The sequence below is a fragment of the Oncorhynchus mykiss genome, chromosome 26 (assembly GCF_057628025.1).
Source record: "Oncorhynchus mykiss isolate SJ-2025 chromosome 26, ASM5762802v1, whole genome shotgun sequence".
Taxonomy (NCBI): domain Eukaryota; kingdom Metazoa; phylum Chordata; class Actinopteri; order Salmoniformes; family Salmonidae; genus Oncorhynchus; species Oncorhynchus mykiss.
The window spans coordinates 19228485-19246758 of record NC_143047.1 but is presented as its reverse complement, the minus strand read 5'-3'; the positions used below and the strand labels follow the sequence as shown (position 1 = coordinate 19246758).

General features: G+C 41.9%; 1 protein-coding gene across 1 annotated transcript; it reads left to right on the top strand.

Annotated features, from left to right (window-relative positions):
* The first annotated feature begins 1531 nt into the window (after positions 1 to 1531).
* On the top strand, positions 1532 to 16419 carry LOC110506537 (aquaporin-9). Its single transcript, XM_021586222.3, has 6 exons — positions 1532 to 1813; positions 3172 to 3298; positions 5995 to 6132; positions 6364 to 6482; positions 10034 to 10251; positions 14578 to 16419. The coding sequence occupies exons 1-6, from the start codon at positions 1697 to 1699 to the stop codon at positions 14738 to 14740; spliced, it is 882 nt and encodes a 293-aa protein (XP_021441897.3). The 5' UTR covers positions 1532 to 1696; the 3' UTR covers positions 14741 to 16419.
* The last annotated feature ends 1855 nt before the right edge of the window (positions 16420 to 18274 follow it).

Sequence of the window (18274 nt, the reverse complement as noted above, 5' to 3'; positions counted from 1 at the left end):
TATTACAGCAATTGTAAGATCTCCACAGACCCCTGATGACCTATGCATGTTATCTTGAACATGCACGCTTTATATGATTACATAAGAAGACATTAATAGTTATAGTCACCTCAAAATGTGGCCATGGATGTGTTACTAATTTTAATGTTGAATGTTACATTTGTTTGCAAGACAGCCTTAGCATTAGTCTATTTACTGCAAAAGTCCTATTGAATTGTGTTAGGTTTATAAGCAACCAAAAACCAACATTTAATTGAGATGTATCTACTGGTTGGATAGCTCCATCTGAGCCACTGGCTTAATCCACTCTTTAACTTTTATTTTTGGTTGAGTTGGAGATATGAATCCAATATATCATTTTTTAAACTTGTAGACAAGTTCATAGGCTATTTGTTGTATTTCAAAAGTGATATTGAATTGTGTTTGGTTGTCAATGCAACCAAACATCTAAATTTGAAGGAAATGTATCTTCTGCTTGGATAGTTCCATCTGTGCCACTGACTTACGCTGGATTTAATTTCAGTTTGTCTACAAATTAAAATATGTTGGATTCACATATCCATCTCAACCAAAAATCTATGTTCAAGAATATGACTAAATCTAATCAAATCTAACTTGAAATGCACTTGAAATAAAGTTTGATTTGATTTAGTCCTGTTCTTTAACGTTTGGTTGAGATGGAGACGTGAATTCAACATATTAATGATTAACTTAATAGATTAGGTTTAAAATCAACCAAACCTTGAAACCATAGGCCTATAAGTATTGTGCATTGTCTATTTTAGGTTTTACCCTGGGTTGAATTGAAACAATAGCTGTAACTCTGTTAAACCTACCCGTTGGAATGATTTCGATAGCAACAGTGAATTTAGTTATTAAGAGATCTCTCAATAATCATTCTCACAATAGAAGATTGTTAGTAGTCACTGACAAATATCATTGCTAAAATGGGCTTGGTTAAAACCCAGTATTGGAGACCAAATGACTAGCTGTAGATAGATCAACTCTCCAGTAGGAAGTGCTGCTCGGCCTATAGTTTTTTAAATAATAGTGGCTATAACTTTGAAGATCTGACTTTGTTTCAAAGGTACAAATTCAACATATATAATACCATGTTTGTATATGTTGAAACTTCGTTACAATGATGGCAAAATCCTGTGGTTGAAATTCCATCCTTAAAACAACAGTTTACATTGATTACTTTTTTCAAATCCAATGTATTTTCCACATAGATTCCACACCACAATACTTGAAAATTTGCGTTAAAACGTTGATTCAACCAGTTTGTGCCCAGGGGGATATTTTCCACATTTTAAATATTTAATTATCATCAACCATTTAATTAAAACTTAAAATAATGACTTTGTTGATAGAAAATAGACAAGTAGTGAGTAAATGCACACTGTCATATATATAAATGCGCACTGCCCACGTTCAGTCAGTTGCTGACCATTGGAGTCATTATTGACCAATCAAACACTTATTGACCAATAAAGCACCTAGATCCAAATAGTGCATCCCTGGCGGTAGCGGTGGGGATGGGAGACAGTTTCATGGAAGAAAAAGATTAACAGGTCAACACGCGTAGTAGGATACTAAGGGAAGGAGGGGTTATATCCTGAACTACCGGAGAGACGCTCATGTTCACGCTCACACTACTCGTCAACTGTCTGTCCTGACAAGAGTGAGACATCAGATGTCCGCGGGAAATATGGACCATGAGAGGAAAAGAAAAATGAAGGAGCAATGTGCCCTGAGGAAGGACATCATCAAAGAGTTCCTGGCAGAATTTCTGGGGATATTCGTATTAATAGTAAGTACATTGACACTTTCCCTCATCACCCGACTGTCATTTAATAGCCTGCTTTAAAGCTGCAACAATATGGTAATAAGGTGTCAAATTGTTCTCAGGGGACTTGATCTGTCAACAGGGATATCATGTTTTGATATGTTTAGGTGCTGACTAATATATCCTGATAATGTGGCTTCTCTTTGATGTGCTCATCCATAATTCTGGTCTGAGAAACTCCTTGGGAGATAATTAACACATCTAGAGAATGTTGTAATGGCAAGTTTGACAGGTGGAGGATAGGAGGGGGAGAATTAATGGGATGCTTGGTATTTTCAGACATAAAGAAAAACATGATCAAACACAATAAACCTTTACTGACATGCACCATGCACCATGCACTATGCACCATGCACCATGCACCATTCCATATGATGTATGATCATCACAGTGATTTGACATTCACGTTTCTTTAGAATGTATCTAATCTGTGAATAGACCCAATTTATGTAGCATACTGCACACCTTTATATTTCCGCAAAGCTTCATTATTTGATTAACCAGGCTACCTTATATGTTGCTTGTAGGCTGAAAATCATCATATGACAGCATCAATAGTTAATACACTTTTAAAGCATATCCCCCTATCAATTACAATCAACTTGTAAATTAATACAGTGATTTGAAATAGAATGAGAATAGATCTATATTACACTGAAGACAGAGAAGCCATTAGCATAAGATAGACCACCTGGTCCAATTCACTGTTCCTTTTCCCCCTTAACAGACATACACACTCTCTCTCTCTCTCTCTGCATTATTACTGTGGTAAAAACACACACATTTCCCCATCATCACCAAGTTTGGAGGGAAACACTGTTTACTGAGGTGAAATCTACAGGGGTCCTTAATAATCTGACCTGTCCTTTGCCTTCCACCTGTCCCCTCTAGGTTCACCTCCCCGTCCTGTCCTGTCTGTCTGAGTGGCACAGCTCAGTGGCTGGGCTTACTGAAGCTCAGTCTCAGTGGGCTCAGTGAGTCAGTGGTCATCTAGGTCAGCGGCACAGCATCAATGAACTAATCCACTCCTCACAACAGAAACAGCTATTTTTGGACGGCATCCTTCTTTCAACACTTTTGTTTTGATTTACTTGTCCTTCTAATTAATCAATGAAAGGATGAATGATAATTTCCCATGCTTCAAATGGGACATCTTCTATGGCATTCTTCTTACAGAGTTAAGGAGGAACACACTGATCTAAAAGGCCATCTAATTAGAAATGAAGGCTGTAGAACAAGAGGACTAGTCTTTTGTGCATAATTGGAAATTAAAAAACAACATGTTTTTGCTTGTGTTTTTTTTGTCTCTGTCTCCGTCTCAGCTATTTGGATGTGGCTCGGTGGCCCAGACGGTGCTGAGTAAGGGAGCTCTGGGAGAACCCCTGACCATCCACATCGGCTTCACTCTGGGTGTGATGATGGCCGTCTACGTGGCTGGGGGAGTTTCAGGTGAATACCATGCCTCCTTTACAGAACTTTGCATTCTCAACATTCATTTCTAAAGTCCACTCGGCACATAGCCAATATACATTGTTCTAACATCCCAAATAGTTGATTTTGCAGTATGATTGAAAATGCAACACAACATGTGTGTTTAGTGTTGAGACTTTTCAGTTGGTCAGCACCTCATTTTATAAATCACGCCTTTTTATGTCATTATATCCTCTTTTGTTTGTAACATGAAACTATAAAAGGAGAGACTGAGATACTGACCGATGTAGTATAGTGTCATTACTATAAAAAACACAAGATGAACACTGAGAGAAAGAATGATACTTTGCACTCAGTCACCTCTATCCACAAACAACTTGTCCAATTACAAAAGTGGTGGCACGTATCCTAGCGGTTAGAGAGGCAAGCCAGCATCAGGAGGGTTGGTGGTATCAAATCCTAAATTCCATTGCCTACACTCATAGAAAAAAAAGGTTCCAAAAGGTTTCTTCAGCTGTCCCAATAGGCAAACCCATTTTGTTTCCAGGTAGAACCCTTTGGGTTCCATGTAGAACTTTCTGTACAAAGAAATAGTTATTTAAAGCATACTCCTATGGGGACAGCCGAAGAACCCTTTAAGGTTCTAGATAGCACCTTTTCTTCTAAGAGTGTACTGTTGCCCTTGAGCAAGGCACTTAACCCCCCACAACAACAGCTCCCTGGGTGCCCAGTGTGGCAGCCCCCTGCACCTCTCCAAAAACCTGCTCATGTGTGTCTCAGAGGGGTTAAAAGCAGAAGTCAAATTTTGTGCAATTGACAAATTAAAGGATCTTAATATTAAAAAGGCTTTTGGGTTAAAATATGTGAGCAGGACTCAAAGGTCACCAATGGTTGTTTGTCTTTGATGAAAAGGCTTTACTTTGCCATGAACTTTGACCATGGATGTCTGGCTCTCTTTGCTCTCAGGTACTAAACTCTTAAAGGACAACATGTACTTCCCACATGTCTGGGTAACTGTGTGTTATGGCTCCATGGATGTCCTCACATCCACATGTTCACGTGTTCATTGTTTGAGAAAGGGGGAGATGATGTCCATCCCTATTGTCAGGTAGATCACAGGAGAGAAAGTAAAGTGTACAGCCATGGATCACTAACACTCTCTGACTTGTGTCCTGGGGAAAAGTCCACATACAGTAACAGAAATGGACTGTGGAGATCTAGGTCATCACTAGAGACTCAGCAACATGGCGAAATGATGCAGAGAACATCATCTTAGTATTCCATAGCAGTCTGGACTCAACGTGGGTACCATTTAGTATTACCCTAACCGGGAGAGAGGCACAGAGGAAATGGAAGAAATATGTAATAGCTCGATTACCCATTCCTAATGCCTGGCTGCTTCTTGATGTCAGAGGATGAAGTGTGCCGGCTAGATTTACAAGGCTGGAGTTGTGTGTCCTCATGTCCAGGGGAACTTTATTGGGTACATTCCATAGAGATTAAAGCAAGGATCGCCCTCTCCTTCTCGCTTCGGCAGCAATAATGGCACAGAGGGATAACATTAGGGGGAATTACTTTTTAAAAGTCACGCTGCCTTAGATGAGCTTGCTGAGCAAGGTGGAGAGCGCTTTTTAATCAGCAATCAAGGGTTTCATTATGTCTCAGCGAGGCTTTACGTAATGGGGGATGATGAGTTGTAATTTGAAATTGCCGTGGTAATTTCCATCACAATTGGGACATAAAAGAGCAACGATGTGATTAGAGCTTTTAATGCCCACCCCCGGGATAATATGAACACTGTAGCATATGAGCTAATATGAGTGTTATATGAGCCATACTCAATGTGCTTTCATCTTAGAAAATCCAGTGTTGGCAGAGTGTGAGCTTAGTCTTTGTACTGTATCTCTAAAGCTCAACTCATGACCACCCCTCATCCTCAATGCCTGGTTTACAGCTACAGCACATCAGACCAGAGTGTTGGGAAGCCAACATTTATGCCATGTTTGAATGAATGTGGATGAATCATTAATTGAGGAGCTTCCTTGAGCGAAAATGAATTCAGGAAGAATGGAGTGTGTAGTAGGCTACAGTATAGGAACCTTTACTGCATGATTGGGCCATTCAACCCTGGGGCCCATGTGTGGATGAGAAGCCTTCACGCTGTTAGGTGACATCTCTGATGATGATCACAGGTATTGGACTAATGAGCTTTACTGGGGCATGGGTCTCCAGCCTTCCCAGCCAGGCTAGCCTCTCCAAGTGGAACACAACACACTTCTGTTTCCCCCCACTCCTTTTCACTCCTATGTTGGCGATGCTAATTTACAGGCAGAGTAAACCAGAACCCTTGTTAGCGGAGGTGTGTCATGGCCGGGTCCTTCCAACGACATGCAGTTTGCGCGAGCCTTAAGCAGATTCAGGCAGATTATGTCAGACCCAATTCCGATCGGATGTTTCAGCCGGCTGTTGTGGCCACAGTAAGGGAACAGGGCTGGGGATTAGTGTTTGGGGCGCTCTGAAACCCCCAGCAGTGTTGCCCCGCTGAGGTCACCCAGAGCCTCAGTCCCCGCCTTGGGCCCCGCCTAGTGTTGTGCCGTAATTGTGTCTATGACTGAATCCACTAGATAAGGATAGTGGTTACATTCATTTGTATCTCAGACTTCCTACAAAAGCTTGAACCTTGTTTTGAATTCCAGTTTTGACCTTTGTTCCAGGGGCCCATGTGAACCCAGCAGTCTCCCTGGCCATGGTGGTCCTGGGCAAGCTGCCAATAAAGAAGTTCCCTGTCTACGTGGCAGCACAGTTCCTGGGTGCCTTTGCTGGATCTTGTGCTGTCTATGGGTTGTATTATGGTAGATGTTACTGTCATCATGTCCATCACCATGATCATAATCATCATCATTATGATCATACACATTAATGCAGAGATTCTAAATGGAACCCATATTCATAGCATTTAGCCAATGTGATATTTGAATGGAAAGGTATTGATCATTATTGGAGTGGGAACATTATAGGTTATTACTAACACTAACATTATTGGGAAAACTCAATGGCTAATTCTACTATTCTCTTTTCCATAGATGCCTTAATGGAACACACAGGAGGAGTTATGCAAGTTACTGGCGTCAATGCCACAGCTAATATATGGGCTTCCTACCCTGCCAAGCACATCTCAGTCCTTGGAGGATTCGTAGACCAGGTGAGAGATGCACCATCAATGGTTATCTAACCATATCCTAATACTCTTTGTTACTGAATGATATGAGCCGCACAGGCACACACCCTGATTTATGTTTGACGTCCCTGAGCTAGAGCATGTCAGTACATGTGTAATAGTATGTATATAAGTGAATGTGCACGTGAGCATTAATGTATTTAACCAGGCAAATCAGTTAAGAACACATTTTTATTTACAATGACGGCCTATCACGGCCAAACTAACCCTAACATGGACGACGCTGGGCCAATTGTGCACCGCCCTATGGGACTCCTGATCATGGCCGGTTGTGATACTGCCCAAGATTGAAACCGGGTCTGTAGTTACACCTCTAGCACTGCGATACAGTGCCTTAGAGCACTGCGCCCCTCGGTCCCCTAAATGCATTTAGATCAGTCATGTGAAGTGTAAGTAACTAAGCGGACATGGTGAACAGTATGTGTCAAATCAAATCAAATGCTAGCTGTCACATGGTTCGTAACCAACAGGTGTAGACGAAGAGTGAAATGCTTACTTACGGGCCCTTCCCAACAACGCAGAGAGAGAGAAAAATAGAGAAATAATAGAAAAGTAATAACACATAATAGAAGTAATAATAAATACACAATGAGTAACGATAACTTGGCTATGTACACGGGGTACCAGTACCGAGTCGATAGGTATGAGGTAATTGAGGTAGATATGTACATATAGCTAGGAATAAAGTGACTAAACAACAAGATATATAATAAACAGTAGCAGCAGCAGATGTCATGAGTAAAGAAGGTTAGTGCAAAAAAGGTCAATGCAGATCGTCTGGGTAGCTAATTGGTAAACTGTTTAACTTACTATTTAGCAGTCTAGTGGCTTGGGGGTAGAAACTGTTCAGGGTCCTGTTGATTCCAGACTTGGTGCATCAGTACCGCTTGCCATGCAGTAGTAGAGAGAACAGTCTATGACTTGGGTGTCTGGAATCTTTGACATTTTTCAGGGCCTTCTTCTGACACCGCCTGGAGTAGAAGTCCTGGATGTCAGGAAGCTTAGCCCCAGTGATGAACTGGGCCGTACGCACTACCCTCTGTACCGCCTTGTGGTTTGATGCCAAGCAGTTGCCATACCAAGCGGTGATGCAGCCAGTCAAGATGCTCTCAGTGGTGCAACAGTATAACTTTTGGGGGATCTGAGGGCCCATGCCAAATCTTTTCAGCCTCCTGAAGGGGAAGAGGAGTTGTCGTGCCCTCTTCAAGACTGTGTTGGTGTGTGTGGACCATGATAGATCCTTAGTGATATGGACACTGATGAACTTGAAAGTCTCGACCCCCTCCACTACAGCCCCGCCAAAGTGAATGGGAGCCTGCTCGGCCCTCTGTTTCCTGTAGTCCATGATCTGCTCCTTAGTCTTGCTGACGTTGAAGGAGAGTTTGTTGTCCTGGTCCTGACAGGTCTCTGACCCCCGTGTTGAGGGTCAGCATGGCGGATGTGTTGTTGCCTACCCTCACCACCTAGGTTTGGCCGTCAGGAAGTCCAGGATCCAGTTTCAGAGGGAGGTGTTCAGTCCCAGGGTCCTTAGCTTAGTGATGAGCTTGAGGGCACTATGGTGTTGAACGCTGAGCTGAGTCATTGAACAGCATTCTCACATAGATGTTCCTCTTGTCCAGGTAGGAGAGGGCAGTGTGGATGCAATAGAGATTGCATCATCTGTGGATCTGTTGGGGCGGGATGCGAATTGGAGTGAGTCCAGGGTGTCTGGGATGATGTTGATTTGAACCATGACCAGCATTTCAAAGCATTTCATGGCTACAGATGTGATACGGGGTATGGGGTGATAGTCATTTACAGGTTACCTTGGCGTTCTTGGACACAGGGACTATGGTGGGCTGCTTGAAACATGTAGGTATTACAGACTGTGTCAGGGAGAGGTTGAATATGTCAGTGAAGACACTTGCCAGCTGGTCAGCTCATGCTCTGAGTAGGCATCCTGGTAATCCTTGTGAATGTTAACCTGTTTTAAAGTTCTTACTCAAATCGGGCAACGGAGAGCATGATCACATAGTCGTCCGGAACAGCTGTTGCTCTCATACATATTGTGAGCAATACTGGCTGAGCAAAAACAACCATCTGTGTTGAATACCCAAGAGCTGAGTGTGCACATACAGGTTTGGTTTCGAATTGAAGGCAGTGAAATTTACAGTAAATTAAGGATTTTTAAAAACTTTTGATTTAAGTAGCTTTACTTTTCAGTTTATTGAGAAGTCTTTGAAAATACATGCAATTTTTTTCAATTATCTAATTGTAGTTTACTTCCTAAATTGACTGCCTTCAATTCGAATTCAGCCCAACACTGGTGTGTGTGTGTGTGTGTGTGTGTGTGTGTGTGTGTGTATATGTGTGTGTGTGTGTGGTTATGTGGTTTGGTTTGTGTCTGTGTGTGTGGTGTGTGTGTGTGTGTGTGTGTGTGTGTGTGTGTGTGTGTGTGTGTGTGTGTGTGTGTGTGTGTGTGTGTGTGTGTGTGTGTGTGTGTGCGCGCGTGTGTGTGTGTGTGTGTGTGTGTGTGTGTGTGTGTGTGTGTGTGTGTGTGTGTGTGTGTGTGTGTGTGTGTGTGTGTGGTTATGTGGTTATGTGGTTAGGTGTGTGTGTGGGTAGGGGGTCAAAATATAATCAGAAAACAATCATTAACTGGCTAATAGAAGCAAACATTCAAGCAGTCGTTTTCCCCTCTAGGAACAGTAATTAATGCAATTGTTGAGTTGTTGACTATTTTTATCCCTAGATAACATTTGCTCCTAATATCTAACCATATGGATACTGTTCAAAAGACTTTAAAGCTGCCTCATCTATCCTTCATCCAGGGGAAAGGGGAAGCCCCATTATAGGCTTAGGCAAAAGAATAGACGGCCACAGGTCATCACAGCAAATTAGTCCTGCTGGCCACAGACAGTCATTATAAAACCCAGACCATAACAACAAGCCATTCTCCCTCTGTCACTGTCTGGTATCCAACTCCTATTATCATCTACCATTACATAAAAATCTACAAAGAATACCACTGTTATGCTATTATGAGAGGCTGTCTTTTCTATATTGGTGGAGGCATCACAGTGACAGCATGAGCAGTAGCTACAGATGGTTAATTTTGTAGCGGTGATGAATATACTGAATACAGATGTAGGATCTTAATTTGATCACTCTTTTGCGGCTGCAAATTTTTCTGCACAGCAGGAAAGTGTATTGCAGTGTATTCAATTTTTAATTAGGCTGTTAGCACTTGTAAACAATGACAGACACTGCCAGGGAATCTAAACCAAAGCATGGACTGCTGTCATACCTTGTCCATAGACTACTTACAGGTTGAGTAAACCAATATGTAATTTTGTAATTTGAGCAAACCATCCCTTTAATTGTAATCTACACAATAATTCATATTTCCTGATGCTGCAGGATTATTTTCCTGCTGTAGCAAATTGGTTCAAATTAAGATCCTACATCTGTATGTCTGTCAATTTTCTGTTTTGATCATTGCTATCGCAAACTCATGGCTGATGCCTTGTCTCCAGGTAATAGGAACAGCTGCCTTGATCCTGTGCATTCTGGCCATTATTGATGGGAAGAACATTGGAGCTCCTAAAGGGATGGAGCCACTGTGCATTGGCCTGATCATCATGGCCATCGGAGTGTCCATGGGACTCAACTGTGGCTATCCCATCAACCCTGCTAGAGACCTGGGCCCAAGGCTCTTCACTGCTGTGGCCGGTTGGGGCATGGAGGTGTTCCGGTAATTTCCAACAATGCTTATACTAGAGAGAAGACAAGTCCCACAAATGAGAGCTGGATGGCCTCCATAAGTACAGTAGCATTTCACAAACATTGTTAGATGCCTTTTGCCCGGAAACCCTTTGAAATTGAAAATGAGCTTTCGTCTCCTAAAAAAATAACTTTACAGTAGAACATTGAAAGATTCACGAAGACACAAAAACAGAGTATGTGTGTGTGTGTGACAGGGAAGCCCCTCTCTGATCTGAGCGTGCCAAGCGGAGCTGCAGGCACATTATGCTGCTTTTCAGTCCTCCTCCCCGGCAGTGGCTGGGATTTAGGCACACAGTGTGAGAAACATGGGAGTGAATGCCAGTGGCCTGGCCTCCTTCTCTCCTTCAGGAAGAGCAGGAGTATGCGGCTCTATCGCTATCTCTGCTCTTCTGACAATCTCTATCAATATTTCCAGCAACCTCTTGTATCTCCTGCATTTTCAAAAAGGCTTGGAGATGTGAGCGGGCAGAGTAAGATTATTTCTCCGCACATAAATATTCCATGCTTCATATAACAGAAAAATGACACCATTGTGTGTCCTACTGTCAGAGGCAGACTCCCTCTCTCTGCCATCACTCCTCAAAGCTGTCCCTGGTCTTTGGGTGTTTATTTACACTAGATAAGCAAAGCGGTCATCGGCTGCAATGTCTGTACTTTGCCATGCAAACTTCCATAGTCCCTAGAGAAAGCTGGGTGAAGCAATTCACAAGCAGTTATTCAACAATGAGAGCTGGGCTAAAGAAGAGTTACATAAGATAAATGTGAAGGATATGAGGAACCTCTCTGCCAGTGCACTATAGACTTCTCTTCAGAAGAGGGCGCTGTCTGTTCTAATGGCCAAAGTCAACAGTTTCCCAACCTGCACTTTGGGGAGCCCCGCCATTGCACATATTTGTTCTATTCCAGCACTAGCACAGTACACCTGATTTCTTCGGGAATGGGCTGGTCGGTTAAATCTCAAGCTGAATCAGAAGTGCTGGAGCTGGAATAGAACAATTGTGTGCAATGGCTGGGGGTCCCCTACTGGGGTGGGAAACGTTAACGTACAGTATTTGACCCTCTACTTTATACCGTGTTCACACTACATCTTACCAGATGTTCTGCATACAGATGTAGGATCTTAATTTGATCACCCTGTTATAGGAGAACTCTCCTGCAATGCAGGACATTAAAAACTTGTAGTGTATTTGAAGTTTTAAAAGGTTTCTAAAGTTTGTAATTTCCACTTTGAGATTAAAGACTTGATTTTCCCTTACGAAAAATGTATGAACCCCTACAAAAATGTCCATGAATTATAATTTCCTGTTGCTGCAGGATTCCTTTCCTGCTGTAGCAAGCTGACTCAAATTAAGATCCTATGTCTATATGAAATTATCCATACACGTATACATTTAAGATTAGTTCTCGCTAATGCGCACATAAACCTGCGGCCCTGAGATTTACATCACACTGTCAAATTTGACGTAATCTGCCCATTTGAAATATAGGTGTAAGTACATCCCTTAAATCTCAGCTGTTTTAGCAGCACACACAGCTGTAATCACGATGTTAAGATAGAGATGTATAAGGGTGATAGTAGGATATATAGCGTACATTCCATCCACCATACATTACATCCACTGAATCTCTGTAAGGAAACTGAATGCAATAGGACCAGGTACAGTGGCACTTTCCTTTGACATCAGTAGGAAGAGCTGAGAGGGTGCCATGTCTACGAGACGTCATCGTGTGACCCCGTGTGTCTGTCCGTCATCAGGCCTGATCATGGGATATGGTTAGTCACCCTGGCTCTGCCCATGGATTACACACCCTAATCCACCAGCCATGTAGTCTGCATCCACCCCCTGGTAGTTTAGCAGCTAAACACAGCCTGTTCAGACACGGTCAGTTTTCCTACCTGGGCCTTGTCACGTCAGTGCTGGTCATTCAGTCCCTTTCACCCACAGGATCCAAATAGTCAGTACTAGCAGAGGGAGGCTAATCTCTATCAAGGAGTAGCCCTGAGGTGATCAAGCGCTCAGTTCAGGACAGAATCAGGACATGTACTACGTAGGCTACAGTAGCAAAGAGCTGTTTAAGTGGGAATTTGAGGGGTGATCTGGGGGTCATTGGAAATTGTTAGGCTTTTACTATTACCTGCTATTAAGATAACTGGCAAATCTGTAAAGCACAATTAGAATTAGGCATTAATAGAAACAGATTGGTGGGGAGTGGGAACAGATCAACTTTATGTATAGTTGGATCAATAGATTAGCAGGCAGATCGAAACCTCTTAAGGATCCGCCCCTTTTTTTACATTTTCACCTAAAATGACATACCCAAATCTACCTGTAGCTCAGGCCCTGATGCAAGGATATAGTTTGTGGAAAAGTGAAAGGAATATAGGAGATTATAACACAATAGATCTTGTAAAAGATAATACAAAGAAAAGCCAACCGTTCTTTTGTATTTTTTTTTGTACCATCATCTTTGAAATGCAAGAGAAAGGCCATAATGTGTTATTCCGGCCCAGGTGCAATTTAGATTTTGGCCATTAGATGGCAGCAGTTTATGTGCACCGTTTAGACTGATCTGATGAACCATTGTATTTCTGTTAAAAATGTTGAATCAAGACTGCCCAAATGTGCCTAATTTGTTTATCAATAACGTTTCATGTTCAAAATTGTACACACTCCTCAAACAATAGCATGGTATTATTTCACTGTAATAGCTACTGTAAATTTGACTAACAAAGATTAACAAGAATTTAAGCTTTCTGCCAATATCAGATATGTCTATGTCCTGGGAAATTTTCCTGTTACTTACAACCTCATGCTAATCGCATTAGCCTACATTAGCTCAAGCGTCCCGTGGAAGGAACAATGATCCCGAAGATGTGAGAGAGTGTAGAGGAGTAGTGAGAGGTGGAGATTAGAGAGAGCCTATCCAGGGAGTCTTACTGTGTAAATTAACAAAAGGTAGTAGTGGAATCTGCTCCCAATGTACCAGTGGAGGCTGCTGAGGGGAGGACGGCTCATAATAATGGCTGGAACGGAGCAAATGGAATGGTTCGTGTGTTTGATGTATTTGATACCATTCCACTGATTCCGCTCCAGCCATTACCACAAGCCCATCCTCCCCAATTAAGGTGCCACCAACCTCCTGTGTAATGTACAGTAGCGTACCCCAGACCATGGCATGTTCCTGGGCCGCTTTAAAGCCCCATGCAGTGTCTTTTTCAATGTATTTTTAAATCATCACTGTATCACATGAAAATAACGACAAATATATTTTTATAATTTATTACCCTGAGCCTCCTTTTGCTATCGATTAGGATGTCTCATTGTGTGGGCGTGTTGATACAAATTTAAATATATTTTCATACACATCCCTGATTGGTGGATAGGATCATCCCTGCTTACTCCTTCAAATTAGGAACAAGACAACTGGTCATTGGTCTGAATAATTAGATCAGATTATGATTTAATGCTGTTGGCCAAAAACTGCATCCCACCTGAACAGGCTGAAACTCCAAGCATTTTTTCAATAATCTCTTACTCTTAAAGGACATTATAATATTTTTCACAATTTCAGAGTGTTTTTTACACCTCATAGTGTGGAGATATCATAAAATAAACAGGTAAATCATGTTTTTGACTGCACTGTCCCTTTAACACGGGTGACCACTATTTACCCTGTAGATAGTGTGCAAAACGTTACTGAGTTGCACCCCCTTTGGCTCTCAGAACAGCCTCAATTCATTGGGGCATGGACTCTACAAGGTGTCGAAAGCGTTCCACAGGGATGCTTGCCCATGTTGACGACAATGCTTCCCACAGTTGTGTCAACTTGGTTGGATGTCCTTTAAGTGGTGGACCATTCTTGATTCACACAGGAAACTTTTGAGCATGAAAAACCCAGCAGCGTTGCAGTTCTTGACACACTCAAACTGGTGCGCCTGGCACCTACTACCATACCCCGTTCAAAGACACTTAAATCTTTTGTCTTGCCCATTCACCCTCTGAATGGCACACATACACAAACCATGTTCTCTCAAGGCTTAAAAATCCTTCTTTAACCGATCTCTTCCCCTTCATCTATACTGATTGAAGTGGATTTAACAAGTGACATTATAAGGGATCATAGCTTTCACTTGGATTCACTTGGTCAATCTATGTCATGGATAAAGCAGGTGTTCCTAATGTTTTGTACACTCAGTGTATTTGGTATTAAATGTTTTATTTTAACTTACTCACTACAAAGTCAAATGTAAACTCCTAAACCCCTGCATGTATATCTCATCTGGTCTGTGCAGTGCTGGAGGCTGCTGGTGGTGGATCCCAGTAGTGGGGCCCATGGTGGGAGGAGTGGTGGGAGCCGCCGTTTACTTCCTGTTCATCGAGCTGCACCATGCCGAGCCTGAGAAACAGGGGGAGAACAACATCAAGGACAAATACGAGATGGTCACCCTGAGTTAGACAAAGAGGCCATGAGCACCAATGGTACTGAGGCTTGGCAGCTTCCTACCCCTTTAACCCTCAACAGGCTAAACATTCACCTCAATGAGGCCACACTTGACACAACCTTCTCCGCTTGCACTAGAGTAATTTCCTCTGTCTAAGGGACCTGAGGTCAGGTCTCAGTCTCTGCACTCTCATGGACAGGTCCGCTGAAAGAATGCCAGTTGAGCCAACACATAAAAAACACAAACAGTATGTAATGTTAAATTCACAATCACAAGCTGAGATCTCAGGCATGTTTACTAGCCCATGACATCATCATCAGGTGTTCAGACTATCCATTCTACTCTGAGGATAGTTCCTGAGTACAGTGATTTTTAAGAATTTACATTGCATTTCTTGTTTGTACTCTCTCTCTCTCGTGGAGCACAGAACTGTGTATCGTGACACGGCATCACTTCTAAATTATTTTTATCTGACTTTTATTTCCTCGTATATAACGTTCCTGCTGTCGTGTGCACACATTTTCATAGAAGCATGAGTAGGGAAGCCTAGTATCTACAGTACCATTGGACATGTTTTAATAAACAAAATACTGTATGAAGAGTCCAATGAGAGATAGTTTACCCCACTGGCCAATGGCCATATGGGAATGTATAAAAATTGTTTGTTTATCGTAATCAATACGTTATTCCTCCAATGATGTGACTAGGATTTAACCACTGAGGAACTCCTACACTATGACCTATAGTGAACTGGACAATAACAGATAACATCAGTGCAACTTCCAAGAATAGAGCCCTTCAACTCAGACAAAAACACTCAAATGAACCAAATGATGTTATTTAGCCATGGGTGGGCAGAGCAACATGGATGGGCAGAGGAACATGGGTGGACAGAGGAACATGGGTGGACAGAGGAACATGGGTGGACAGAGGAGCATGGGTGTGCAGAGGAACATGGGTGGGCAGAGGAACATGGGTGTGCAGAGGAACATGGGTGTGCAGAGGAACATGGGTGGGCAGAGGAACATGGGTGGGCAGAGGAACACTAGTTCCCTATTCCCTAAAGAGCCCTCACCAATGGAACACATAGCATTTTATAACCTGTATGTGGCTTACTACTGAACCAGATATAATTCGTAAGGAATAATAAAGCTCTTTAGAAATTATTTTCTATTTTACTTAGTGGTTTAGTTGCTGTAGTTTCTTATTGTAGTTCATTTTTTGTTTAAAACAATTGCTACATGTACTTTGGATGACTACATGATGCTAGCTTGATTCTCCTGAGATTCAACCTTTGGATGACTACATGATGCTAGCTTGATTCTCCTGAGATTCAACCTTTGGATGACTACATGATGCTAGCTTGATTCTCCTGAGATTCAACCTTTGGATGACTACATGATGCTAGCTTGATTCTCCTGAGATTCAACCTTTGGATAACTACATGATGCTAGCATGATTCTCCTGAGATTCAACCTTTGGATGACTACATGATTCTAGCTTGATTCTCCTGAGATTCAACCTTTGGAGGAGTACAATGTTTTATGGCTTTTTTGTTGCTTCACTTGGCTTAAGAAAAGATAAAAGGCACTTTTCCTCACACAATTTTTCTCAGATGCTATTTGATAAAAGTGACTTGTTTGTGAAGGTCATTTTGTAATTTATACAACTGTAATGTAGATTTGACAAAAATACATATTTCATGTGTATTTCTTTCTTACTTACTGTCTTGATCAATCAATCCACATGATTAATGGTCTACTGATTAAGGGAAGTAACAGACATTCAATGAGAAACTGTCACTAACCACTGTGGTCCACTAGCACTGGAATAAGTGCATTGGTAGTAACTGGAAGGTATTCAATATTACCCGTGTATGCAATCCTAAAAAAAACAGGCCAGAAAACCGGTCACGATCACTAACTACAACCACTTAGTCACCCAGCGCAGTTTGGAGTGAATAAAACATTTTAAAAAGGCAGCAATCGGAAATGCTTATGTAATGTCATGAAGAATAGATAAGGCATGATTTCTCTCTCTCTCTCTATCTATCTCTTTAGGCCTGGTTTGTTGCCTCCCCTCTGCAGAGTTAATCTCACTGTATGTGTGAATAACAGACAAAGCACTAGGACACTCACAGTGGATCATGCCAGCTCACATACTGTACTCACAGAGAAAATAACTCTTTAAATTCAGTTTCAACTGGCAGCATCAGTCCCTACCTATACATCTCCCTTTAAATCACAAATACAGGTTTGAGTTTAGTTTGAGTTTATTTTATTTTTACAGGGACAGTGCACATTAATCAACTTTTCAATAAAAATGCTGGTTTTAGCCAGCCGGCTAATTTTCAACCGCAGTCCCTGGGCAGGTTATTAAAAACAATTACAATATAGACAATAGCAACATAGGACAAACAAGACATAGCAGACAGACAGAGCAACATAGGACAAGCAAGACGTAGCATACAGACATAGCAACATAGAACAAAAAGCAGCAAGACAAAATTCATAAAAGCAACAAAGGGTTTTCCACACCTCACAAGCTACAGACAACAGACAACATGGAAAGTCGGCAACACACAGCTAGGGACCATGTTCACAAATCTGATTGACCTTTAGCCATGTCTTCAAGCATTTTGTGAAAGTGTTATATGTGGTGCAGTTAGGTGTGTCTGATGGCAGTGTATTTCAGACATGGGAAGCTCTCACAGAGAAAACGGATTAACTAAAGGTGCTTTTGCTTAAGGGAACTATACAGTCACCTCTCATGGCAGACCTTGTGGATCTGCTGCCATATGTTTGGGTTTTCTGTTTAACAAAAATACTGAGTGGAGGGGGAGCCAGGCCATTTAGGATCTTGAATACAAGACATGTATTGCACATTGGTGTATTGCACAAGATTTTCTGAGGATGTAACAGTGATGATGGCTATTGGGCTTCGTATAAAGCACTTTGAGAGCCTGTTTGTAGACAGACTGAAAAGGTCTTAATGTTGTACAGCAAGCTTGGGCCCAACTAGTCAAGCAGTATGTTAAGTGGGGGAGTATCATAGATTTGAAGTACAGTTTTGCTACCTCTGTCGTCAAACAATTTCGTATAAATCGGAAATGAGCTAGGTTGAATTTGGTTATTTGAATTACATTTTTCACGTGCTTTTTAAAAGAGAGGTTGGAATCAAGTATGATGCCAAGGTACTTAAAATCAGATACCACCTGGAGCTTCTCCCCTGACGCATAGACATCTGGCTCAGTAGCATCTGTTGCCCTCTTTGTGAAGAACATGCAAACAGTTTTTTTCACATTGAGATGCAAACACGAGTCACTGAGCCACTTTGTAACCTGGACCATTACAGTAGTGAGTTCTTGTGCAGCTTGTTGTTTGCTCTTTGCATGCACATACAGTGGGGCAAAAAAGTATTTAGTCAGCCACCAATTGTGCAAGTTCTTCCGCCTAAAAAGATGAGAGAGGCCTGTAATTTTCATAATTTTCGGTACCATCGATGTGTCAACTTCTGTTTGTAGTGTCCAAACCGTTTTGGCTACAAA

Bases quoted from the DNA above. Each gene is read 5' to 3' on its own strand.
- LOC110506537 (XM_021586222.3), top strand. From the start codon at position 1,697: ATGTCCGCGGGAAATATGGACCATGAGAGGAAAAGAAAAATGAAGGAG. The intron at 6,133-6,363 runs GTAGATGTTACT...TCTTTTCCATAG, and splicing joins TGTCTATGGGTTGTATTATG to ATGCCTTAATGGAACACACA. The intron at 6,483-10,033 runs GTGAGAGATGCA...CCTTGTCTCCAG, and splicing joins TTGGAGGATTCGTAGACCAG to GTAATAGGAACAGCTGCCTT.